General features: G+C 36.5%; 4 protein-coding genes, 1 long non-coding RNA gene and 1 pseudogene across 8 annotated transcripts; 2 read left to right on the top strand and 4 right to left on the bottom strand.

Annotated features, from left to right (window-relative positions):
• Positions 1 to 433: 433 nt before the first annotated feature.
• On the bottom strand, positions 434 to 2,764 carry LOC121778807 (vinorine synthase-like). Its single transcript, XM_042176213.1, has 2 exons — positions 2,220 to 2,764; positions 434 to 1,301 (listed from the first exon to the last, which is right to left on the bottom strand). Exons 1-2 carry the CDS (start codon positions 2,681 to 2,683, stop codon positions 578 to 580), a joined length of 1,188 nt encoding a protein of 395 aa, XP_042032147.1. The 5' UTR covers positions 2,684 to 2,764; the 3' UTR covers positions 434 to 577.
• A 3,117-nt stretch (positions 2,765 to 5,881) lies between these two features.
• Positions 5,882 to 11,472, bottom strand: LOC121779764 (diacylglycerol kinase 1-like). 3 transcript variants are annotated; one of them, XM_042177172.1, is made up of 8 exons: positions 11,156 to 11,472; positions 8,592 to 10,014; positions 7,798 to 8,164; positions 7,315 to 7,391; positions 6,856 to 6,975; positions 6,493 to 6,657; positions 6,244 to 6,381; positions 5,882 to 6,152 (listed from the first exon to the last, which is right to left on the bottom strand). In XM_042177172.1, exons 2-8 carry the CDS (start codon positions 9,759 to 9,761, stop codon positions 6,003 to 6,005), a joined length of 2,187 nt encoding a protein of 728 aa, XP_042033106.1. In that variant the 5' UTR covers positions 9,762 to 10,014; positions 11,156 to 11,472; the 3' UTR covers positions 5,882 to 6,002. The 3 variants fall into 3 exon arrangements, with proteins under 3 accessions (XP_042033106.1, XP_042033105.1, XP_042033107.1); XM_042177171.1 differs by having other exon boundaries at positions 11,169 to 11,472; XM_042177173.1 differs by having other exon boundaries at positions 11,189 to 11,472.
• A 1,447-nt stretch (positions 11,473 to 12,919) lies between these two features.
• On the bottom strand, positions 12,920 to 17,392 carry LOC121778260. 2 transcript variants are annotated; one of them, XM_042175579.1, is made up of 7 exons: positions 17,202 to 17,392; positions 16,897 to 17,078; positions 16,611 to 16,804; positions 16,431 to 16,538; positions 14,480 to 16,326; positions 13,883 to 13,955; positions 12,920 to 13,306 (listed from the first exon to the last, which is right to left on the bottom strand). In XM_042175579.1, the coding sequence occupies exons 2-7, from the start codon at positions 16,979 to 16,981 to the stop codon at positions 13,142 to 13,144; spliced, it is 2,472 nt and encodes an 823-aa protein (XP_042031513.1). In that variant the 5' UTR covers positions 16,982 to 17,078; positions 17,202 to 17,392; the 3' UTR covers positions 12,920 to 13,141. The 2 variants fall into 2 exon arrangements, with proteins under 2 accessions (XP_042031513.1, XP_042031514.1); XM_042175580.1 differs by having other exon boundaries at positions 16,897 to 17,015.
• A 957-nt stretch (positions 17,393 to 18,349) lies between these two features.
• LOC121778610 (protein FAR1-RELATED SEQUENCE 9-like) lies at positions 18,350 to 21,395 on the bottom strand. Its single transcript, XM_042175983.1, has 3 exons — positions 21,330 to 21,395; positions 19,348 to 20,856; positions 18,350 to 18,828 (listed from the first exon to the last, which is right to left on the bottom strand). Exons 2-3 carry the CDS (start codon positions 20,830 to 20,832, stop codon positions 18,661 to 18,663), a joined length of 1,653 nt encoding a protein of 550 aa, XP_042031917.1. The 5' UTR covers positions 20,833 to 20,856; positions 21,330 to 21,395; the 3' UTR covers positions 18,350 to 18,660.
• A 1,799-nt stretch (positions 21,396 to 23,194) lies between these two features.
• Positions 23,195 to 25,089, top strand: LOC121779256 (annotated as a pseudogene).
• A 264-nt stretch (positions 25,090 to 25,353) lies between these two features.
• Positions 25,354 to 26,763, top strand: LOC121778790. The gene is made up of 4 exons (XR_006045729.1): positions 25,354 to 25,560; positions 25,828 to 25,923; positions 26,266 to 26,345; positions 26,570 to 26,763. It is a non-coding gene; the product is annotated as an uncharacterized LOC121778790 (long non-coding RNA).
• Positions 26,764 to 27,357: the final 594 nt, after the last annotated feature.

Below are 27,357 nucleotides of genomic sequence, written 5' to 3'. Positions count from 1 at the left end.
TTTAAATATTCTTCCCTATCTTTGCTATATGGAATAACCTTAGAAAATCGTTTTTACTTATTTTAATAAATGCAAGGTTTGGGAGAATTTTTTATTATTTTTTTTAAATTTCGTCGTTAGCAGTTTACTTATTTAATAAATCTCAACTGCATACCCATGTCATTAACTGATTTTCGTCTTCGCAATTATGTATGAGTATGCATTTTACAAAATGCATACTACTCCCTCCGTCCCCTAATAGGAGTCGCTCTTTGACCGGGCACGAGTTTTAAGAAATGTAGAGAAAAGTTGGTTGAAAAAGTTAGTGGAATGTGGGACCCACATTTTTATATTGGTTTTATAATAAAATGTAAGTGAAGTGAGTTAGTGGAATGTGAGGCCTACTACCATTTATGGTAAAAATGAAGAGTGACTCTTAATGGGGGACGACCCAAAATGGAAATTACCGACTTTTATTCGGGGACGGAGGGAGTAATACATAATTGCACCAAGTGTGCTTAGAAACATATACGGGCATTGATCAAACCTGAAAGTCTTATTCATTTAATTTCAATATACTAGTGAGTTTGGGACATGATCAAGTAGCCATAACATCTTCACCAAGAAGCTTGTCGCAATTGGATTGCAGCATCTGAAAGAAACGTTCGTCACTGACATTAATCCACGCTTCGATTCCGTCTCCGGCCGGAGCGTCCATGAGCAACACTAGATTCATGTATGGAAAGCCGGTGCAAACCCTAGCTGGCTTCCCCCAACTGAAATCCACTTCGTACAACCCAAACCTCACCCAACTGCTAAAACAACAGCTCCCCGGCTTACGAAATATATCACCGAATTCATACAGCATTCGCTGCAGTTTTTCATCATTCATAACCCCATTAATGAAATCATCGCCCACTCCTCGTATAGCTGCCCTCAATCTCGACACGACATCTTCGTCTTCGTCTGACGAAAGAACCGCAGCTACTGCCACGATGCAGTTCCCAAAGGTGCGATCCAGCAGCCCTACTCTAGGGCGCAGGTTCACCGCATGAACAGCGGGGAACGAAGTAGTTCCCGTCCCAGCTTTTTTATGCGCAGCAACAAAGCTTCGCCATAGGAGAGCGGAGACGGCTTCCACCCTAGTTGGATCCTTTACCTCGCTTCTAGAAGCTTCCAGCTTCCTGATCCTCTCCACCTTCTCCTTGTCGAAAACCAAACTTCTCGTTGTAATTTTCTCTCTCGGGACTCCAAGATACAACAAGGGCCGAGGCGATTGCGAGGGCGGGAAATGGAGCGCCATGTCGAAGGAGGGGTGGACACTGGGGAAGGGCTCTCGTTAAGTTTATATACTTACGTTCAAATAACAGGCAGTTCCAGTGAAAACTTTTTTGAAATAAGAACTTTGAGAATTGAAAATCATATCAAGTACTATCTCCGTTCCCTCATAGTTGAGGCAAAAATTTTCAACGCGAAGTTTAAGAAACGAAAGTCTGGTGTATTAAGTAAATAGATGAAAAAAGTAAGAGAGATAAAAAAGTAAGAGAAAATAGAGTAGAAGGTGAATAAAGTAGACCGAATAAAGTAAACAGAAGTAAAATAAGAGTGAGAAAAAGTGTTACTCCCTCCGTTCCATGTTAATAGAGTCATTTTACCATTTTTGGAAGTTCCAAGTTAATTGAGTCATTTCTATATTTGGTAAAAAGTAACCCTCTCTCTTACTTTATTCTCTCTACATCTCTCTTACTTTATTCCCTCTTACTTTATTCACCATCCACTTAACACACTATTCTTAAACTCCGTGCCGAAAAGAAACGCCTCTATTAACAAGGAACGGAGGGAGTACCATATATAGAAACAACTCAACTATGAGGAAACTTCCCAAAATGGAAAAATGACTCAACTATGAGAGAACGGATAAAGTACGATAATATTAGTTGGTATTACAAAACATATCAGTTTCTCAGGAACTGATCAACGAATTGATATTGAGCCAAGAACTGATATATGATATGTTTTGTAATATCAACTGATATTATTGTATTTATGAACTGGTACGTGTGTTCAGACTTTAAATTTTTTTAAATAAAACATGAGAATTTTTTTTAAAATGACAAGGGAAAGGCATATTATTTTTTCTAATACATTAATATCAACTCGTATCACAAAATATATGAGTTTTTTATAACTTTATTCAGCAACTCATATTGATGACAGTAGGAAAAAGCAAAGAGGCCAACCTTAAGTGTGTCTGCCCACGGGAGGGGTGGATGATTCCAGAAGCTTCCCCGCGGCAGGTCTCCCCCCACGCGCGGACGAACGCCGCTGCAGACGACCCATCCGCGAGCTTATGCGACAGAAACACGCCAACGGCGAATCCTCCACACTCGAAGAAACTGATCTTCACAGACAGATTTCGGGTTTCGGTCCCGTCCACCGTAGGGGAAAACTGCTTCACCAATTCCTCATAATTAGGGTTTTGTGTGAAGTGTGAGAGGGGAGCATGAACCCGGGCTTCGACAAACTCGGCACCCGTGTCGTCGCAATCCACGTGCAAGTTTTGTACGAGTGTGCCTGCAATGGGGTAGAAGATGGTTAGGGTCTCCGACAAAGACTGTCTCAGACGTTTGGAGATTTCTTGTTGCGAAGCAGATTGATTGTTTTCGTATAAGAAAATGAAGGGAATGTATATTGGTGATAGCATTTGATCAAGAATTGAGAGTTTGTGGATTTTGGAAGCAAGCGGAGTTGGAGATGATGGTTTTACTATATGGTTTGTGATGATTGTTTGTGCCATTTTTGTTATATTAATTTTCTTGTCAATGCTTTCTATATATATAGAAATGTTATATGAAGTCAAATGAGTAATGTTTATCTTACATGACATGAGAGATGGTACAATCAGGGGCGGATCTATCTTAGGCTTAGGTGCCCCTCGTATTTTTTACTACATGTAGTATATTTTTTCCATTATAAATTTATTTCTTTTAATCTCTCACTAAATGCTCCTCCTCACGTTTTTAAAATTCCTTCCTGTATAAATTTACCCCCTTTCTTACAAATTCCTAGCTCTGCCCCTGGGTACAAACGATAATTAATACTCCGGCCATCCTATAAAATAAAATGCATGTTTCTTAAGAGCATCTGCAATGCAGCCATACGTTGCAAGTCCTGTGGTTTGTGTTTAGAAGTCAGTTCCGTATACGTAGAACGTTGTTCATGCAGATTGATAACATGTTGGTTGGATGTGATGAGTATTTCCAGTAGTTCCCCGACTGTATTAGACATGATGGAGTCTCATACTGGACAGTGGCGGATCCAGAAATTTCATATTGGGGGTACGATAAATAATTATATTAACTTGAAAATATAAAATTCAATCGATCTTTTTTCCTATGTTATGTCAATTTTTCTATTAAGTCATTTATTAAATAAAAAAAATATTTTTAGTGTTATTATTTGAAAAATTTCCACTATTAAATTATGGATTCTTAGATATTTATACAACAAAGAATTTATATTAATTTATAGAAAGTCTGAAATATTTTATCTAAAAATAAAATGCATCATATTTTCTATATAATCTAGAATATGAGCACAATAGTAGTGATCATAAATGCTAATAAAGATTATATTCAACCATATAGCTTTATTATGTATAAAGTAAAGGAGAAAACAAATAGTAGTATATATTTAGTCAAATATTATTAGAAACTATATGAAGTAAATGAGCAAACAATTAATAAATGATTATATTTAAACATATCTTATTAGAAACTATAATGGCCAAAAACGTGCCTGAGAGAAATGGACAAAAACGCACTTAGGAGGAATCGATCGTGAGTTGCTGTGGAAGGGTGATGCATTTACCACTAGGCTACTTTCATATTTTGGGGGTACAATGATACCCCCTTGTTCTTAATTAAATCTGCAGTGATGCTGGAGAAGTACACGAGTAACACGACGGCGATTCAGTAGCTAGCGTGAAATGATTTTTGCCGACACAACAGACCGTAAATGTGTGAAACGATTTTGTCGCGGGACCATCGAGACCTTTCACAACACATATTTGAGAAAACCGGCGGTGCACAACACCCAAACATTGACGAATATGCATGAGAGGCTCATGACTTTCCTGGTATGCTCGGCGACATAGATTGTATATACTTGTTATTAAAGAATTGTCATGTTGCATGAAAATGTGCCTACACATCACATACACCATACATTCAATGATAATTTTTGAAGCAGTTGTTGACCAACGTCTATGTATCTGGTATGCATTTTTTAATGCGTCAAATTCGATAGGATAAATAGCAAAACTGATTATCATATCGGTTTTGCAAGATCGTGAATTGATAATTTTAATTCCTTTTAGAAAATATAGAAATGAAGTATGCAACTGAAGCATGAATATACATGGTAAAAAATAAACCATTTATTTTATAATCGATACAACCCGATGGAAAAATTAGAAATTATTGAAAAAATATACTTCTACCAGCCTCATGGATATTGTAGCATACGGAGTATATCAATAACGAAGAAGAAATAAATGAAATTATAATTATAATAATATTACATAGGCCAAATTTTAAATGTCAAGTGACGACTATAAATAGACTTGGCTTGGCTAATTTGGCCTAGTGCAATTTATTTTTTTAGTGGGGTAACCCTAACTAATCGATAGATGGGGTTTACGCGTTTAGCTAAACTTTAATTGTGAGTTAAATTTCAGATGATATAGTTAATAGTCTTACTAAACTTTCAAACTATTTTAATAACCACCATAAGATTAACAATGAAAAATGGTCAAGAATCTCCACACAAACCATTTTTACTGTACTCGCTTAATACATGTGCTAATAATAGTAGTCGTAACATTTAGCTTTTAATGGTAAAATATAATTTTGGGAGGGGCGGACGGAGCGGATCCATTGGATGAAAATAGTTTGCAACCTGAAATAAACGAACGAATGAATGAACGGAGAAGTTTTTTTTTATTTAATAGAAGGTGAAGTAATTTCACAATGTGAGTTTAATAAAAATGATAATTATTTAAGCAAACAAATGTATTTTTGTATCTTTATGAGTACATACTAAAATAACACTTATTTGAATGTGCAATTATTTAATGCTGGGTAGTGATAAAATGCAAACTCATATATTGTACAAACTCCAAACTTTTCAACACAGTATCAATACGATGTCAACACAATGTCAATTTCAAGATTTTGATGTCAACACAATTTCAATACAGCATCAACCGTTGACATTGTGTTGACATTTTTTGTTGCTATTATTTTATTATTTGTTGATATTTTCTAAAGGTCCATATCATAGTTTGAAGTTTGTACAATATTTAGAGTTTGCATATGGTCACATTCCAGTTTATACTAGTATAAAATTATCAACAAAAATATATTAGTAAAAAATATACTCCATTTGTCTCATGTTACTTGCACTTTTCATTTTAAGCCGTAAATTTGGAATTGATTTTTTAGTGTTGTTAAATTAGAATTTTAAGTGTAATGAGACATCATTTAATAAAAGAGCGAGCTCTTAACTTAAACTAACATATTAATTAAATGCATTAATTCTAACTTAAACTATAAATAGTGTAAGGAGTTTGTGACGAACCGAAAAGCAAGAGTGCAAGTAACATGGGACGGAGGGAGTACTTATAAATTATTTTAAAGCCCGATTGGCCCGGCGGGTTAGCCCAAAACCCAAAAATTATGGGTATGTGTTGAAAATTTATAACCCAGAAAAATTATAACCCGATTGTCTCGTACCGAAATAGCCCGACAACCCGAGCGAGTTAGCCCAAACCTGAACAGGCTGGCCCGATTGACATCCCTAGACGTGATGTTTCCGACCGGAACATGACTAACAGCTAAAATCACTAAAAGATCTTTGCAATCATGCTTTCTTTCTCATAAATCTTACATACAACCTTAAAAGTGTAAGCCAATGGTGGAATGTAAATATATTATGGATAAGAAGACTTTACAGGTGGTTTTCTAAGACAGCCTCAGCGCCATTTCTTGAAGAAGTGACCGCTTTTGCGATGCGTTGATGATGTGATTGGTCTCAGCATTGTCGAGGACATCGGCCACGATTGCAGCAGCATGGCCGAGCGGTTCCTCTGCAGCTCGTTTCAACATAAACGCCTGAGAAACACAGTATATGTTAGCGGCAGATGGTCTAAACGAAGAACTGAGAATCAGTTTCAATTTCTCTAGTTTACTCGGAGAGAGAGACCTGTCCGTGATGTGAGATGTTTAATGTACAAGGCTGTTGAAACCATGGTTCCCCGTCAACTTGAACAGGGAACCCGGCAAACAGCTGGATCTTAATAGACCGTCCCTGTGCAAGCCGGCGTGCTCGGGAAAGCCCAACCTTCCATGCATACAATAAGTATGGTGATATATGGGAATATTAATGTTTAATTTCTAAGATAGATGAGTAGTGTTGTTGATCAACATAATCCTCAAGTAGAGAAGACACTACCTGCAGCTTTCCTAGATGCCACATGCCTGAAATGCTTACGACCTCGAGCATTCTGTCATGCATGGACTGAGGGTCGAAATCATCGTAGCTATCATCTTCGTTGTGCCACAAGTCGACACCACCCATGTAACTTCCGATATTAGCTACAAGGACTCCCTCTGCATCCTTAAAACAAAGAAGACATCATAACGTCATGATTCCCACAAAATTCTTGCACTAGTTGATGCACACACATACAAGAAATAGTTTGAATTCACATAGTATTAAAGTTATTGCACATAGAAAAAATAGATAAAGATGAATTCATCAAATAAAATTTAAGGCTTTATCAGTTATTGAGTGATTAAATTAACATGCTCCCACCTCAGGAACCTCGATCTCGACACCATCAACCTCCACCCGGACTTGCCAAGGTAAGTCAGCAAATGTGCGATCCATGATGCTCTTAGCACCTTCTCTAGCATAAAGAACTTTATTCATGAACTGCAATAAAACTGCAAGTTAAAACGTGAATAGTAACACGACAGAGCTAGACGAAATATGACTGGTTCTATTCATCGGCTTGGGCAAAACCAAATAAAAGACCAAGCTGTATGAGTATTTGACAAGGAAAACAAGACTTTTCGATCCATTTCTTCAATTCCTTAGAGAACATGTTTCTTGCAAACAATATTGGCAAATGTCAACCTGCCTGTGATTTACGATTATAATGAAGGGGATAACTAAATAAAAATAAATATTTTAAATAATACAGAAGCATATAACCAATATCACCAATAACATGCATTGATCAACAACAGCTATCTTTGACAATGGATATACCTGATTGTAGAACTTCTCTGGGTTCTCTTCTCTCAAATTATGGATTTCTAGAGCAACCTTTGCATCACAACCAACACCTACAACAATATTGGCATTTCATAATTACACAGCATAAATGGATCACAACAGAACAATCGGTGAACTTATACAGTTCATTTCAAAACCCACCGAGGCACATCTTTAGTATTAGAAGCACGTATGTAAGTTTCCAAAGAAAAACATGCTTTAAAATGGGCATCATGAACCATTTTTTAAAATACGCTTAGCAGTATAAAGAAATTCTGAATGTAGAGCATTAGATTGAAAATGGGCATCGTGGAGCATCTTTAAAGAAGTGAAGTTGAAATCTAATTAGAGGTTGGCACTAAGTATGCATACCTAATCAGAAACTTTAAACAAGCATTTGGTAGAATAGGTCTTATTGTACATAAGTGTATCATATAAATTTTGTAAGAAGAACGAGGAAATATAATCTACACATACCAAGATAGTTGTTCATAAACTTAGGGGATTGAAGTGGCTTCCCTTGCTGGTTTGAGATCAATACCTTCCAGCGATCAAGGACAGTTAGTGCAGCATGTTCTATGTCATGCAAGAGAGTGTAAAGGCCGGCTTGCCTCTCAAGTAAGCCTAGACCAGCTCCCCACAAGAGAACCCGAGCCAAATCATTTCCTGTTCCCGCTGGAAGGATAGCCACTGGTGGAGGAGAGATGAAATTTTGTTTGTCTATGGCATCAAGAACCCAGCCAACAGTGCCATCTCCTCCACAGACCAGAACACGGAAATGCCGCGTCTTTCTAAATAAATAGAGTCCAATTTCTGGCCCCTCTGTTGAGCTTAGTTCACAAACCTATAATCAACATAAGTAATTAGTAATCGGCAAGCTTAGTAGCAGTAGGTACAACAACAGCACATAATCGAAGGGCTGGCTTCAAGAGGACACGGATAAAAACATATGGCTTATGATGTCTTATTTTAATCAATGACGAAACAGAATCATGTATAAACTTTATACATAAGCAACCTCCCCAGCCCATCTCTTTTGCACCCTAGCAAATGTTTGTGGGACGATAACACAATATCTACTTTCTCACAACTGATTCACAAGCAATTACTTAAAAAAGTATTTGCAAATTTGTGTCGCATCTTCCTTAACTATCTTTATCCTAATGAATCAGTTTTTCACTGTCTCAGTTACACAATGAAACATTTTTACAAATATTTTATTATGCAAGAGATGCAGCTATATCAGAAGTTTCTCTTATAGAAGTTCTGACCTGTACAGGATTTAGAAGAACATTTAATCTTTGCCTGAGCGAATCCCCTTGTTGAGCTCCACTTTTTTTGTTGATAAATACTAGTAAGGGCCTTGCCTCTGGAGGCAAATCGACTAGCTCATATGTCTGCCTCATGCCTACAAAATCATTCGAGTCCTTTTGATTTAGTGATGAGCTTCTCTTGAAGCTGGGTATTTTTTCCATCTTGTTAGCTTCTCCATTTTGTCGTTGATTCCCTTCATGGCTATTGCTGTAATCTTCAATTCTAGAAGTAATACCTTCCTGACTACCATCTGCAGCACTGTCACCGGACATATCACTCATATTGCTTCCATTACCTGTATCAGCAAAGGTCTCGGATCCATGTCTATGCTTCTTACTCTGACTTCTAATAGTGGCACGTACAGATGATGCAACCTCATTGGCTCCAGCAGTAATGGAGCTTAGAAACCCTCCAGAAGAAGTTCTCTTCAATTGCTTGACATATAATGGCGAAAGAACGAGCCTTTTAAAAGGCCCCAAATCACAAACATCGCCTGTTTCATTAATCATACTGCTGTGGCAGTCAATATGTACAAGGCGTTGGCACCATAAGCAACACCATATCGGTGTTCCTTCAAGAAAAGAACCAGTGTACGGCTCCTCGCAGTGGCTGCAGAAAGAAGATTCATCTGGCCGGTCTGTTTCCTCTGTCCACTGAACTGCCCATTGATGCAAAACTTGACCACATCCAAACATCGAAACACATTTGCAATCCTTTTGAGCACCAGCAGAGCAGTCCAAGTGAGCTGCTGCACCACATATGCTGCAGTGGTGGATGTAACTATCTGAAGCCACCATGGGACCAAGAGTTTGTGAAGGAGAGATGGACTCCAAGCATACGCAACAGCTCAAATTTCTACCTCGAGTTACAGATTCCATACTCCAAGTGTGTGGAACCTGTGGGACTTTGTTCATTGACTTAGGGTTTTTCTTGGATCTAGCTATGGCTTTCATCCAATTTAAGTTAATATTTCTTCTCCACCGCCAGGCTGTGTAGATTATAGTCAATATTCCTATTATGCTTGCTACAAAGCAAGATATAACGAACATATGATGTTCTTCCATTTCCATTTGATTTTTACTCATCCAGGTAAAAACAAAACCTTCAGATTCCCTGTACTCGTTCATTTCTTATATTATACCCACCATCTCATACTCAATTTATACAAACAAAAACACCAGCTAGTTTCAATTGATAAAGATGGGGAAAGCTTTTGCACTATCTGATAATATACTAACACTAGCTAGAAACTGCCCCTTCCAAAAAGAGACACCTGGTATAAGGTTTTCTTTGTATGTATGAGTTGCAGCTACATCATGTCTGTCATTCACTCATTCTGATATCCTCAAAAGTATCTTGTGAGTTGTGAAGACAATTTAACTGTGAACATGATCAAATATTTAACACATTAATACCTAGACAATTAATCAAAAGAATTTAAAGATTAAAACCTCAATGTATAATCATAACAAGCCTGTGGAACTCTGTACTAAGAGATAAAGAATGCACCCCAAAACTAATCATCACCCCAAATTAAAAGTAAAACACTTAAAGGTTTTCGATTAAGTTGGACATGTATAAGACACACTACGGTACACCTGATGCACAGTGCATCCATCCTAGTTAAATCCTAATTGTGATTAATACATTTTAATTGGGGATTTATGAACTCTAATTAGGGATTGATTGACCCTAATCCTTTTCCATTACTCCTTCCTAATATGGTTGCTTCCTAGCATTCATTGATTGTGTTTTGTAACTAATATAAGCATTCTATGAGTTCAGATTGTGCAAGCTGCTGCATCGCACCAAAAAATGAACTGAGATTGTCAGTGCTAAACGGTCATATTCAAAATCCTTGTGATTCTTCACAAGGAACTACTATTAATTATAGTCACCATAAGATATAATCTCGCAACTGTTTATCCATCTTTTGATTCAAGAAAAGTCAATCACTGTTAAAAAAAGAACGGAGATTACAGTCTTTGAATGCCTAAAAAACCTCCACTTTCATTTGAATAACTTTAATGAGAACCATGTCGTATTTTCCAGAAATTTGAAAATATTCAACATATTTCTACATCATCCAACTTGATAAATATCACTGTTAATAGTTTAGATCAAGGTAAACTTCCAACAAACCTGAAATCTCAGAATTACTCCACTGAAAATCATATAACAAAATTACTTCATCCAACTACCAAAATCATTATTTTACTCGGACTGCAACTCAACTTATTAGCACAAACATTCGAGATCAAAGCCGCTACATAAAAACAACTGCAATCAACCTCCCAATCAGCCTCTAAGCCTAATCCAATCATAAAATACAAAGCAAAAACTAAAACGCAGCAATTTCTGAACTAAATACACAGTTTAAACTCATAGAAATCGTGCAAAATTATAATCATCCAATCGCATTCACACAAACCAATATTCACCCCCAAAAAAATTAAACACAAATACACACATACACGCATTGAGGAGTTCTCTAAAACATAACAAAAAGCAGGAATTTAACTGGAACAACTCACAAAGAGATCGAGCTCATAACTAACAAAGCGCACATCTTTCTCCAGCGATCAAAGAGGTGAACAAGCGAGCAGCTGAAATAGAAGCTTGTAACTTCGTATAAAACGATTTGTGTATGTGATTGATTGATTGAATCGATTGATCTGTGATTCTGCTAGCTGTGTGTAGATGAGTGGAGTGCAGCTCTAATTCGTATCTCTGAATTTGAAGCCATTTTTATGGAGATTCAGATTCTGTGAGAGTGGAAGCACTTTCTAGAGGGAAGAAAAAACTTCAAAGAAACTAAAGTATGAATGAATGATTGAAATAAAGTGGAAATAATGTTGATTTGAAATGAATAATAGAGTATAGTTTTTTTTATTTTTTGTCCTTATACTTTTTTATTTTATTGTAATCTAGAATGATTGGAATAAAGTATAAATAGTGTTGATTTGAAATAATAGTACAATTTTTTTGAAATGTTATCTTTATATTTTTATTCTATTTTAATTAGAATAATATAATAATGCCGATTTGTAATGAATAGTAGTAGTACGTTTTTTAAAAAAAATTGTCCTTATAATTTTTGTTTTATTTATTTTAATCAAGAATAGTTGGAATAGGGTTTAAATAATGGTGATTTGAAATGGATTAGTCTAATTTTATGGAGTACATTTTTTTCCTTCTACTTTTTTATTTTATTTTAGTAAAGAACTATAAAAACTACACCACCATATTGTTGTCTTTTTGTTATAATTCATCCCAACTAAGATCTTTTATTTTATTTTCTAAATAAAACATGTGTTCATCGCTTTTTTTATAATAATCAATTATTTTTCTCTTTATTTTAATATACTCTAATAACTTCACTGATAATCCAATGGCATTCAAGAATATGGTCATTAACATTGTTTTCACTTGAAGTGGGGAAGATTGAAATGAAAACAGTAAAATAAAATTTCTGCATTCATAAATACGTTTGAAGGGACAAAAACAATTCAAAATATTTTGCATCGCAAGTAGAATAAAAGGTTTAAAACTGAAGGGTAGGTTGTTTGATTTAATTATCACAATTGAATTAAAGTCCTATTAAAATATAGTCACTTGTATATTAATTTGATATACTATATACTATAAATCACTTAGGGTGGTGGAGCGAATAAATGCATAATAAAAGAACCGCACTCCCATATTCCTTTTGTAAATTCAATCAATCTAGTTGAATTAATCATTAAGTCCTAGTTATAGAATATTAATATTCTCATTATAAATTAATAATATTAGTTCAAATTATAAAAGCGTGATTAAAAACATAGTAATATAAAGTTTAACTGATTTGACTAATGACACTAAAAATTATGATTAAAAATAATCACTAACCTTAAATATGAGCCTACCACATAGTGTTGTATGTATTGCCCCAATCCTAATGCTGTGAGCCAAACCCTAGGTATTGCACATACTATAAAATTAACTCAGATGAAACAATTCTTTTCAGCACAAAAATAAAAAAAATATTTAGTGAGTTAATGATACTACTAAAAATACAATAGAAAAAGAGAAAAGAGTCAATCAAGACATCCTAACAAAAATACGAAAAATTGACTATAAGTGAGAGGAATCACATACTATTAAGAAATAATTTTGCTATGTTTACACAAACAAGTCAGCTTCAATTAATTAATTACTTTATTCAAAATATAATAATCAGTTAGTAATTTTTTTCCAACATATAGTCACTTTCCTAGTTGGCATTTTTTTCTGTGAATAGTACTAGTAGACTAACCTTCAAAGGTTAAAAAACTCAAAATAACTACAGAGTACACATACTACACACACTAAAGTGATATGACCAAATTACCCTCAAAGTTTACAACATGTGACTAGAGAGAGTGGTAATATCTAATTACCAGCAAAAGAAGCATAACAGTTCAAAAATAAAAATATAGGCCCTTCTAACAAAGCTAGAAGCAAAAGTATATTCAGCCACAATTCATCAGCAAACTATCATCTTGGATTTTGAGTTGGCCTTACACATGTTCCTCCATTTATCTTTGAGGTCTACGGGAGTACGACTTGGATGGAACGTAAGTTTACCCTCTTCCAAAATTGTTGTCCATGGGATGTTAAAACCAGTGCGATGATGTTTGTGCACCCCCTCCTGTTACAAAGCAATTTGTGAATCACAAACATAGGACCCCAAACAAGAACATTATAATAAACAACTTGTAGAAGGCCAGGCTCTAGCAATTAAAAATGAAAAGATATCATAATTTGAACAATCTTTCCACAGACTGAGCTCTTGCTCTGAGTTGGGCTGAATCACCAAATATCAGGAATTGCTAGCGTTTTCTTCTTAAGTTCAAGATTGTCACATCCAACTCAAAATGGAAATTTAGCTCCAGTAGGGACTCGTTAAAATGCAGGAAGCATGGTAGAATAGAGCATATTATATCGAAGCAGTCTTACCAATGGCTAAATGAATAGGCAGGACTGTTATGATATAAGCTATATATGCATTCTCAAGCATAGGGTATACAGTATACTGGAATCTTGGTAGCTTCCAGAACATAACCGATTATGATTAAAAAAATGCATAGAAAGACAGAGACCAGAAGAAACATTAATTTACATTAAGCTCTATGAAATGCCAATGTTGAACTCAAATTAAATATTAAACAGCAAGCAAGATATGGGAAAAACACGTGCTGATAAAGTTATGCCACATAAATTCTACCTTCAATTTGTCTTCTTCTCCACTTGTCCACAGGAGTTTTCGCCTTTTCAATTGAGGAATTGCTGGGTGCAAGCTGCAAAAGGAAACAAAGATCAGCCTCACTCTTTTACTATCTTCATGTGGAAAATTACTACATGTTGCATCCCAAAGCATATTTGATTTGAGTCACAGACTACCATCATCATACTTTCTACTTTGAGTACTAAAGAGAGAGCCATAGTCCCTGTCTTCGAAAACACGTGTTAAAATATCTTTCATCATGAGCACAAGAAGAAGACAGCCCTTGATAGGAATTAGAGGCGCTTTGGCTTGGGAGCAGATTCATCTTCTGCCAGGTTATTATGTTTTCATACTGACCATTAGTTCACTTCTCTGCAGCTAAAAATCCTGAGAGATCCTCTTTACTCTTACATTTCCCTTTCATTTTCTTTTTCAATTTTTGACATTCTAAAAGAGGAAATGAAAATTACATACCAATATACCATATTATTCATCTCAAATTTTAAAAGTAAAATTCAACACAAAACTATGGACCTTGTAACTATAAACTAAAGAAAATGTTGTCTAGATGATATATATAGGAAGAAAATAACTTACTTTTGTCTTTTTTGTTTTTGAAACCTTAAACGGCGCTTGGAAGGTCCAGAATCCTCATTCTCTTCTTCAGATAATTCATCTGCATAATTTGATTGAGAGCTTTGTGAGCATTTATGCTCGCAAGGTAAATTTGTTTCTGGTGGGCGTGGAACTCCCTTTTTGAATCTGACATCAGCATGCTTTTCACTCCCGCTTGTCTCTGAGGCCACAGTTTCACACGGAGAGTAATGAACTGCCTCTGCAGCAATGGGTTTCGGTCTGCAACCTGCCTGGCGTTGGGATTTTCGCCTAGATCCTTTCGTATCTTGCTTAACCGTTTTAAAACTATGAACTAATTTATCAGTTGAGTCTGCCGTTTTTCTTCCAAATGGAGGGTTGAAATCAGCATGCAACTTTGAATTCCCTGCCTGCTCATATTCCAGTTTCTTCCTTTCTTGAAGATCATTGACCTTCTCCACAACATTTATTTCTTTCGGTTCATTACTTTTAGGAAACCCTTCATTTTGTTTCAAACAATCTCCATCCATTCCAACTGATTTACAGGTCTGTATGCTTGGTTCATTTTGCAGCCCCAGGGAAAAAAATGTTGCAAGGTCCTTTCTTGCCAAGAAGGCAGATTTCTTAACTTCCATATACTTGGATATTGACCGAGAATATGCACAAAACGGGCAGTAAAATTTCTCCCTTGTGTCAAAGCTCACATCAGAATCCAAACAACTCTCATGAATCATTAAAGGGCACGCAGGAGAATTACAAGACAACATTTGTCCAGATTCTCCACCCATGTGACATTTCATACAAAAATGTAGTTCTCTTCCATCGTTTGGTGCTAATGAATTTTGACTACATGTCAAATGATAGCTCAAAAATGTTTCCTTCTGTGTGGAAATAGCTGCCTCCTCGTCCTGATATCCATCATCATCACTGGAAATATGTACACCAGCTTCAGCTTCACCAACATTTCTGACAGTTCTATGCACATTTTGGTCATCCTTATAAATGTCCTCGTGAATCGATGTGAGCCCATGGAAACCTTTCATATCATTTTCCCTGGTTTCATCCTCGTTATTTTGCATTGCCACATCAAATTTTTCATTCAGTACTTCAGTACCACGATGGGGCAAAACGTGAAGGTCCTTTATTGAATTACCCTGGCTATTACCATTCCCAGCAGACCCGTTTTGCTTCATGACCTCTACACAAGTTTCTTTCTGTAAGCTGCACTTTTCTTTACTGCATCTTTTAGAAGCATCTGCTAAAAGATTTTGAGCTCCACTATTAGTTGTTTCCAAAGAATCTTGGCTGGAAGTGCACCGAAGACTGTGCAAAGCATTTTGCTTCCTAGCAGTGTCAGTCTTTCCATCATCGTTACCATCATTATCATCAGAAACATGAGATTTTTCTTCCACTTCATCAACATTTTCCATATGTAGCTCAAGTCCACCATTGACATCATCATTAGTTGTTTTGAGGTTATGGGCTTCTTTCTTGCCACCTTCTTCTTCAATGTTCCATTCTTGCCTCTGCTGCTCCTCAGGTTTGTTATTCCGTCCATTGTCACAATGAGAAACCTTATTCTTCTTGACGGGGCTTACGCAGGTTATACACAACTGTTCAGCTGGACTTTCACTGGATCTCTTTTTCCTTGGTACTAAGTTTTCATCAGGAAAATCCCTTGACAAAAGGATACCATCATCAGTGTGGCTTCCGGCTCCAGGTGAACTTCCATAGCAATTACCATCGTCTGCCGGGGCTTGAGGCTCCGCATGACTCCCAACTGGAAAACCACTTTGTTCTCTTATATATGACGGAATAGATGGGCTTCCTGTAAGAATTGCATCCTTCAGCTGTTTAATGAAAAACATAAGAAAAAAATAGACCAGATTTAGTCAAATCAACATTTATTTCAGAATTCTTGCAACATCAAGTCATGTAATGTAGCTCCCTTCACCTGTTTCAGAGCATATCTAGGCAAGTTAGATTTTTTATGCTCTATGAATGGCTTGAGATCCCACTTCGATATCTCTGGTCCAGCAGCTTTCAGATCCGATAAAGATTTCTGGCAATATGAACATAATTCATCATCACTGGAACTTCTCAAATGATTGAACTCTCTAAAACTGAGAAGTACCTCACTCAATATTCGTCGCAGTACATCTTCACAACGGTCAGATGGATCGATTCTAACTTTTTCCCTCGAGGCAGACGATACAGAATTTGCACGAGCTCCGTGAATGGATAAACTCTCTAGAAATTTCAGTGACCCCCATTCCCTTGCATTTTTCCCAATATCCTTGCTTATTTGTGGTATCTTCCTAAGAAAATCTATGAACATGAACACACAAAAACATCATGTGCCTTTACCAAAGCCATTAATTATAATTTTCAAAAGAAACAAAATTCACTGCTATGGCTACCTAGTAAAAGAGATGCCTCCACACGATTAGAGCATGCCAATGCCTCGAAGCACCATATATACGGAAGAGACGATCCACAGTCCATTAATTTTTGCTTCAAAGATTCAAATCATGATACCCTGCTATCGGTAGGTCGTTTTTAGCATCAATTTAGCATCGAATTTGCTCCGAAAAAGTTATCACTACACAATTGAGAGTTTTTTAAATTTGTCATTCAAATTTTGGATAAACAAGGATTTAATCAAACTTTGTGATTTTAAAGGTAATTACACAAAAAAAGAAAGATTCAGGGTCTGCCATTGTACCTTTCCTTTCCTTCTGCGTGATTGTTGAAATTGCACTGAAATTCTAGAGGAAAGTTCAACAAACATTCTCCATATTAAAAGAGAGCAATGAGATTGATTGAGCTTTTGAGAAACGAAATCAAGGAAAAGAGCGGCAGTTGCAGAGAGGACTGAAGAAGATTAATTTTCAAAGGGTTTTAACTTTTAATATTGTGCAATCTTGTTGCAATCATTCCAAGGAGTTAATTTTGTGGTTTTTAAATTTTTTGTCCTTTATCTATGAAAAATATGGCCGTTTAAATTAGAATATTTTTATTTAATTTTATGTGATAATTCTATTAATTTTTTTTATCAATAAATGAATTTAAAATTAAAAATCTTGTCAATTCGAATCAACACTTTTGGTCTTAAGCATTATCTCTCCACTGCTTGCCAATTCACACCCACAATTCTATCAAACTTTTAATAGTATCCATCATAGTGGTAATTTTAGAAATTATACAAATTTTAATGTGAAATTGGTTAGTATGAAAGAGAAAGAAAAAAGTAGGGTTAGTGGATATTTAGATCAACTTTTTTTATGGTTAAATTAACATAAATTTAAAGGCCACACCACGAAAGAAAGTGAAAAGATCAAAAGACAAAATATATTTTAATTTTATTTTCATACTTCAATTATTGTTAATATATGCATAGTATATTATTTATTATCAATGTCAAATATATATGGGATATTGATATATAATATCATAAAACTTTTAAAAAATTGAGTTTTTCCCACGAACTTTAAAATTGGCAAATAATATCATGAACTTTACCTCGGGTTTATTTTTTTCCCACGAATGAAAAATTCATGTTATTTTAATAGATTAAAGAACAATTTTGGAGGGTGTACTTCAATAAAAAACTATTTTCAAAGATTGAAAAACTTGAAGCTCTCAAAATTGTTGTCGAGAAACTACGAAAAAAAATAAGTATCATAATATTATTTGTGGGAATTTTTCATTGGTGGGAAATAACAAACTCGGGATAAAGTTCGTGATATTATTTGTCAATTTCAAAGTTCGTAGGAAAAACCCAACTTTTTGAAAGTTCCAAGATATTAAATGCCATATACCAATATATAATTCACAACTTGCAGATATATGCAAACATACATTGCACGGGAGTTACGCTAATGTAAAGCTTTATAATGTCAAAATGTAAAGTACTAGCTAGCATTTACAAAAATCTGAGTACAAGAAAATGATTCAGTAAATTGAAAGACAAATCTAAAATTTACACTCCCTCCGTCCCAAGTTAATCGACGGTTTTCATCATCTCATATTGTAACATGGTTAGATGTCCTCCTCCGAGGGGCAGCATGAGAACAGATGACGAAACACGATTTACAGCGAAGTTTATAGCCAACACGAGGGCAAGACTAGGAGGCTCGTGCTCGTTCAACGTGAATGGCGGTGCTAAGGGGATTGCGCAACATTTACTCTTTCAACGAAAGGCGCGCATTCTGGACCTTCACAGAGAGCTTCAACTTCTGGTCTTCCATGTCTCTAAAAAGTGCAAGCAGAATTGCTCGATACACTTCGCATCTTTGGTTCGTCTGCTCCACTTCTGCTGTCAGTTCTTGGATTTTCTTCTCCTTCTCCTCCTGCAAAACCAATAGCATTATGATTCTCTACGAAGTGACACTCTGTTTTGTAGAGCGAGAGCGCTTAAACCGAGGAGACGAGAGCTCTAACAATCGTGATAAAGGATTAATGATCAACATTTCTGCTACGAAATAAAGCAAAAAAGGCTATTAGAAAAGCAAACGAGAATGGTTTACCCCATTCGACACCATCAACGCAATTTGTACTATCATTTTCAGATACACTATTTATATTGGCAAAATGACTAAAACACCCTTGCTAACAAAAAAAGACCAACCCAGGCCCGGCCTGTGGTTTTCAACTCCGGGATTAGAGAGCACGTCAGTCATATGTCTCGAAACCCCTAACTATATCTACAATATAAGTATTCATGCCCAACAGCAATTCCCACAACCTTACAGACCTAAAAATGATGAGGAAGTTCGATGTGTACAGCTTCAGAGACAGTTTCGTATCATTGGCAACAACGGTATCTTGATTTAAAACAAAATGGAAAGAGATAGTAGAGAGAATCTAACCCGGGATAAGCATGATGAAGACTGATTCTTGATTGCATCCATCTCCTTATTTCCTCCATTTGCTTCAATGGTGCAATGTGTAGAGCCAGAGCTTCTGTTCTTTACAGCAGCAATGCACTTTGAAGCCTCTTGCAGAGCGTTCATCGCCACATTGTACACATGTATAGATTTTGCGCCTTCTTCCACATACTTTAGAGCCTCTTGGCGTAGATTATCATGACGAACCATTTGAGATTCTTTATAAGTGCTTGGTCCCCCAAAAGCAGATGGCATGGATTCTCCACAGCCGGTCTTGGCATTTCTTGTCCAGCGTTTCAGAACATATTCAGACGGGAGCATGAGCACATTTTTGGCTCTGAAAACCGAGAGTATGTGTCTGCATGTGATACCTGAAAATTCAAACATCCGACAACTGCACGTAGCTTTCATGTCAAACGTGCTGAATCTGACTGAGTGAGCTCGGTGCTCTTCGCCAAATTTAGCCACTCGATATGTTGTTACTCCACCAGATTCATCGACTACAATGGCCGGATTAGCAAGGGTTTCCACCAGCTCCCCTTGAAACTTCATGAAAATCCTCCGGGTGTAATGGTTAGCGGCCTGCTTCTCCATAGGGGATGGTGTCTTCAAAGCGGGCTTAGCACTAGACGTATCAAGGTCATCCTTCAATTCCTTCTCATGCCAACTCGAAGCAACCTTCTCGCACTGTTTAATCAACATCTGTATTGTGGGGGAGCTGCTCAAGAACCTGTCAGATAAGAAACTCGAGGCATCACTGCAGTCCACCGCAGATAACTCCCCAAAAAACACGTCCCTCGAGTAAACAGGGACCCACTGATCACGGATATTATACAAAGACTGCAACCACTCGTTATTCATCAAATAGTATCTACTCACTAAACTCCCCCAACAAGACTCGAACTCCTCAACCGTGTCAGCCTCATTCACACACTTCTTCAGCTCAAAGTCGAAGCTCGGGTTGACCCGACACACATTGCCCAACTTCTCCTGCGTCTGCCTGAACACACTCCACCTGCAGAAGCGATTACGTGCCTCTGGAAGCACCTGCGCCACAGCCATCTGAATCAGTCTATCAGGATCACTAGTGACGGACACAGGTACACGTCCAGACATTGCACGGAGCCACGTCTGGAGGAGCCAAACAAAGGAGGTGTCCAATTCATTCAGAAGCAATGCACAGCCAAATAGGACAGGCTCACCATGGTGATTTATACCCGTGAAGGTGACGAATGGTATCTTCGACCGGCTAGACCTATACGAGGTGTCAACCCTAACCGTGTCACCGAAATAGCTATAGTTCGACCGAGAAGCAGCATCCGCCCAAAACACATTACCACATAGCTCATTATCACCCTCAAATGCATAGAAGAAACCAGGATTATCAGCTGCCATTTTCTTAAGATAATCCAGCAAATACTGAACCCCGGGGCCGAGGTTTCTCTGCCTATTGCTGCTATTATTCATTTGTAATTTTATCCCCAATTAATGCTGCAACGAGAAATCAAACAATATTAACCTAACAAACCCTAATCCCTACGTAGAATGGTTATAGCAAAAAATTGCAAATCCTAATCAAGTTTAGCACATTCAAACCATTAGCAAATTAACTGAACTGGGATATAATTCAAAATGCAGCAGCATAGAGATTCATACTTGCTCGCATATATCTGTATACAAATCAAACCATATGTGGAATCAGTTCTTCCGTTTGCAATTACAATTATATGCGAAAACGCAGAAATAGTATTATCTATCAATTCGATGGAGTATAATACTCAATCAAGTAACGAGAAAAATCAAATTAAAAAAAATCGCTGTGAAAATTCATAGTTATCTGCATAATTGAGCTGTTCATAAGCAAATTCACGCCATAATTAATGACAAAATTGAAACTTGCAGCACGTAACACCAGAAATAGAAATGGTTTTTGAAGATTTGGATAAAAATTCACGAAAACTTACTGCGCCGATGTAGGAGGTGTAGTAAGAGCTTTCAGCGAAAGATTGCAATTTCTAAGTTTTCAAAATTATGACATTATAATTTAGATGTTTAAATTGCAAATTTCCCGATATTTAAAAATACAGTAACTCAAAAATGTAATAGAATAGTACTAGTATAAAACAAATAGTAGTAGGAGTAATAATTTTTTTCATTTTTCATTTTAAAAGAAAGAGGCTAATAATAGTTGAAAAATAACATCTTTATCCTGGGTGATTTGAATCTCTGTATGTAAGTCGAAAAAATGCATCTTGCCAACTTAACACTAAAATTAAACATAATAATATTATTGTATAATATGTGAAAAAATACCACAAATAATGTAGCCTTTTTTAATTTTTTAGAAATAGATCAATAATAATGGTATGAATTTAAAATTGCGATAAAACCCATGTCATGATTTTATACTAATAATTTTAATGGAATTCATGTTCTTAATCCCAAAGCTCCAATTAAACTAGCAACATATTTGCATTAGTTTAAGAATATTGTAGTTTTATTTAAGGTGTCTTTCGAAAAATTGATTAGGTGTATCTACTCAAATATACTCTATTTGCAAAGATATGATGCATCTATGTCGATGATAGTAACATAATGTGTGTGCTTATGACAAGAATGATGAAAAGAAAAAAGAAAAAGAGAGAAAGCACGCAAAATGAAATGAATTTGGGAAGTGAAAAGGAAAAAAAAAAGAGGGAAAGCCCGCAAAATGAAATGAATTTGGGAAGTGAGAAGAAGTCGCAGTGATTCATCTCAACATATTTGATTAGAAAAATCACGTCTTACCCAAAAATTATAATACAAAAATATAAGGTCATTTATGATACGAACGACTATAAATTCGTTCTATTACCATTCTCCTTTGCCACATCACTATTTTATCATTCAGTCTACACATATACAACGAGAAACAAACTAAAAAAAGATAAAAGAAGCTTCAGTGGTTACGTGCCCAAATTTCTTCGATCATATCACACTGGAGTTGAGGATGGGTTTGTTATTCGCACATTGTGGTCGTTGCCACTAGAACCTCATTGGCGGTAAAGAGATTGGAGTTAAAAGGTAGGAGTAATGGAGTACAAATGATATTTATACAGTGAAAAATAAGGGAAAAACACAAATTTTGTAGGACGCGTGCAGTAGTGGACAATCGAGCGCCCGAATGATCAGTTGACCGATTGGGCTCGCCCGAAGCTGGGGACTTGCCTGATGCGATCGGGGTGCTATCATTCTCCACTATTGTGTATGCCCTAAAATCACACCATAAACACTATACTAGTAATTTTTCATTTTTTTCAAAATAATGTCAATAGTAGTGGTATATTGCAAAGTCAAGTCCATTCGAAAACGTTTTACTCTCTCCGTCCTAGATAGTTTGTTCCGTTTTTCCATTTCGGTCTGTCCCACATAGTTTGTCCCATTTAATTTTTACTATCTTTGGTAGTAGACCTCATATTCCACTAACTCATTTCTACTCACATTTTATTATAAAACTAATATATAAAAGTATGATTCATATTCCACTAACTTTTTCAACTCACTTTTCATTACATTTATTAAAATTTTCGATCAAAGTGAGACAAAACTATCTGGGACGGAGGGAGTACTAAACTAAAAGGACCTAACTGGGCTGGTCGGGTTTAAAGCTTAACCGATTAATAAAATGGCCTGGTTGGGCTGGTCGGGTTTAAATCTCAAGGGTTTTAGCTTCCCAACAAGAGGTTTTATTACACACACTCAGGGTATCCACTATGGATAGCCGCGGTTTGGGGCGGAAGCGGGGCGGCTTATAGTGGCGTTGATGTCCGCCCCCGGGGCGAACACCGAAATGGGGGCGGTAGGCGGCGGACGGGCTTCAGGCGACTCCGGGGCGAGGACGCGCCTCCTCCGGGGCGGACGCGGCGATAGACGCGGCGCTTATAGTGGAGAAACATTATACGTAATTAGAAGAAGACGACTATATAGTTCGAGCCTTGGGTATCCATGATCAGATGGAGAAAAAGGATTTCAGAACTAATTGCTGGATACTCTCTTCGATTCTTCAGTGCTTGTGCCTGAAAGGCATGTATTCTGAAGCAATAAACCAGTTTGTTAACTCTAAGAAGCTGGGCATTTTTCTCGATGAAGCCATATATAATGTTGTTATTGATGCTTTATGCAAAATGAGCAAGTTAGATGATGCAAAAAGATTGTTTGATGAGATGAAGCATAGGAAACTCATGCCAGATATTGTGCATTATACGACATTGATAAATGGTCACTGTCTAAATGGAAATATTTTTGATGCTGTGCGTTTATTTGAGGAAATGAATAAAAGCTGGCTTAGAGCTGATATTGTTAATTATAACGTCCTTGCTGGTGGGTTGTCTAGAATGGGACTTCTGGATGAGGTGTGTTCACTGCTTAAAGCGATGAATGAGCAAGGCTTGACTCCCAGCAGAGTCACGCACAACATGATTATTGATTGCTTAGCGAGGAGAGTGAAAGAAGCTAAAACATATTTCATGAATCTGGGAGAAAAGAGCATAGAAAATTATTCTTCCTTGGTGAATGGTTACTGCAAATCAGGCAAGGCGATCGAGGGCTTTAAATTTTTTTGTGAATTGTTTAACATAGGCATACTTATAAGTAGGAATTCATGTGCAACACTTATTAACAGCCTTTGTGTGGAAAAGGAATAGAAAAGAGCTATTGGAGTTTTTCAGGTTATGCTTTCTACTGATGATGGCCCTAATAAATCGATGTGCATCAATATTATAGCTGCTCTTTGCCGCGCTAGAGACATGGAAACTGCCCGATGGGCATTTGACCAAATGGTCGGTAAGGGATTAACTCCCGATGCAGTTATCTACACCATTATTATGAATGGATATTGTCGAGCGAACCGCCTGCAGGAAGCCTTTGATCTTTTAAGTGATATGAAGGCAAGGGGCATGAATCCTGACATTATAACTTATACGGTATTGTCAGATGGGCGTCATAAAATAACTGAAAAAAAAATCGATCTAGGAAACGTTTAGAAGGAAGCAAGATGGTAAAACAGGAAGCTTCAACCTTGTTGTGTGATGTGAAGGATATGGGATTAAAGCCTGATGTCATTTGCTACACAGCACTGATTGACAGTCATTGCAAGTCAGGGAACCTTCAAGATGCTGCTTCCCTTTTCAATCAATTGATTGGTCAAGGTTTACCGTTGCATACACTGCCCTCATTTCTGGTTATTGCAAGCAGGGAAATATGGGCAAGGTTTCAACTCTTGTGAATGAGATGTTATCCAACGGAATGCGACCAGACAACCACATTATGGCAACATTGTATGATGGTATCATGAAAGCAAAGAAACTGCAGTTTCAGCGATAAATTTTCCCAAATTCCCCTTGGTAAGACTTATGTTTCCCCTTTTTGTATGCTGAACTAAGATTAAGATTTGCATAACCTCTCTTCATCCATTAGATGTTTCTAAATTAGAGCACCACATATTTTCTTATTTAGAACAATGGCGAAAAATCACATGTTGTTTATGCCCCTCTACTATTTATCTAACAAGCAGCCAAATAGCCACAATTGTTATATTTAAACTGCTTGTTTGGTCAAGCTGCATAATTTAGTAGTTAATTTTCATATTACATATCAGGTCTAGTATCAGCACTTGATAGAGCCAAATCCTGGGAAATTAATACCCTCGGCCATGTGAACTAGGTTCAAGACAGGAGATCTGATCCACTATCCAACAGATTGCTTGTTCTGTCATTATTTTTAGCCCTGTCCTCTTTGGCCCTACTTAACGAAACTCAGTTGAAGCCAAATGTGAAACATGCACATTGCCCACCATAGATATCTTTCCCTTTCCTGAAGGATACTTTACTCGGATGGACTCTCATGACCTGCGGAATGAACTAGTTGTGTATTTTACATAAGATTGTATGTTTTTATTTCATAGTACTATTTTATCAACTCAGAGGGTGTTTGACTGAGCTTCTAAGCTCCTTAAAACACTCGAGAAGTATAAGCTCCTGAACTACATATATGCTTTGAAAATAGGTGCAACTTGATTTGACATTTTTCTGTGCTTAGGTTTATCAGGAAATATTCTGATTCCCACTCGGTGAATGCTTCAAGGATATTTATCCCGTAGGCAAAAGTAATCACAAGCTTGGTCTAGCTATGCTACAACTGCATTCGCTGGCATTAAAGGTCAGTTGTTAAATGCTTGGAATTTTAAAACTGAATCTCGTTTCGTTTTATCTCCAAGAATTTTGTTTGATTCAAACTGGAAAATATTCAAGTCTTATAAAGCATCATACATTGGCATTTCGAATGATAGTTTTGATCAGAACAGCATAATATATCTTTTTTCGTAGGTCCAGAATATCAGTAATAACACCTTCTCCATTCATTCCTAACGCATATCGGTCGATTAGAAGTATTTGTATATGGCTTCTAAATGTGGTAATGTGTCAGGAAACCTTGGTACTGGGATAACTCAAGATCTGGGAACATTATTCCAGGCATCCAGCTATTGATTTTATCAGATATACTTGCCTCACTCTGTCTCAGGTAATCCTTTTTTAACTTCAGACGAAACGCTTAAATCAGCATCATAACGCACCTGGTCCAATGAAATAAAGTCCATGTACATTATCTGACTCTTCTCAATTTCTTCAAGAAATTATTACTGTAGTGGTCCTTTTGTTATTTGGCTCTGAGTTGGGAGTGGATGTTTTGCCACTCTCAATTGTTTCCAGAAAGTCCCTTCAAGTGTCGATTAGTACCACAGATAGTTCTCATGATTTCACTGTCTTATAAACCAGTTTCTCTAAAGATGGATATAAACCAGTTTAAATTACTAATGTCTGAATTTTTGTCACACTACACTTACTAGTATTTCTTCTGTTTCAGATCTAATGTATTTCGAATTTACCTACTGGACTTGATCAGAGGAGATTGTGCAAATTTGAGCTCTGTAGCTTCAGCTTCAAGTACGATTCATCAATTCTGTTCTAGCTATTCCAATCCATTTCTGCATGGAAATTTCAAAGAACCGCTTTTGGAAACAGAAATTCCTACAAATTCAGTATCTCTGTACTGCCACTAATGTCGTGGTGTGGTGTTTGTCGATAAAATCTCACTTCACAGTTTGTTTTATGTCCATGCCGTGGTGCTGCTTGGACATGCTCTGAAATTTGCTCATTTGCTGTTGCAGATATCTCCAGGGGCGTGGAGAGTTGCTTTAATGCGACTTTTGATGAGTTTGGATCGAAGAAAAGAAGGCGGGCATACTCCTCCTTCTCCTTCGCCTGAAACGTATAAGAGTTTCCTCCTCTTGTTGGGCAATGGTAGATGTATCGCATTTCTTTTAGAATGTAATTCCCTTCCTGTTTGTTATCATTCATGTATATACGTAACATTTTTATATTTTGAATCTTATTTATTTTGTGAAGCTACTTTTCAGTTTCCAATTCCAGTTGCACACCTTCCTCCATTTTCCTTTTTTCTTCCTTTTTTTTTTGGTAGACCTGCTAACGGTGAGTATTTGGATTTTTTACTAATCTGGATGATTCGAAATTTTGAATTTTGAGAGAATATAAATCCAAACCGATCCTAAATATTCGAAAACTCAAATTTTTATATCTAAATCCGAGCTGAACAAAAATACCTGAGATATTCCAAAAATTTCAAAAAAAAAATTCTAGTTATTAAATACTATATTAGATTAATATTTTAATATATTTGAATATAATGTTAAAAGAAAATGTATAGTGTTAAATGAACAGATACGTGAAACACAGCTTGATAAATATCAAATAAATCCTTAATATGCTTCAAAAGTCGTTGCAAAATTCACTTTCCTAGTGGTGTATTCTCTAAAAAATGCATTTTATAAGAGTTATCATGTTTATAATAAATAAATGCATATTACATTATTACTCCCTCCTGCTGTCTACAAAAAAAATACTTTGTTTTTCAATTTTGGTTCATCAACCAAGATTA

The sequence above is a fragment of the Salvia splendens genome, chromosome 19, assembly GCF_004379255.2.
Source record: "Salvia splendens isolate huo1 chromosome 19, SspV2, whole genome shotgun sequence".
NCBI lineage: Eukaryota > Viridiplantae > Streptophyta > Magnoliopsida > Lamiales > Lamiaceae > Salvia > Salvia splendens.
This window is presented reverse-complemented; position numbering and strand designations above follow the sequence as displayed.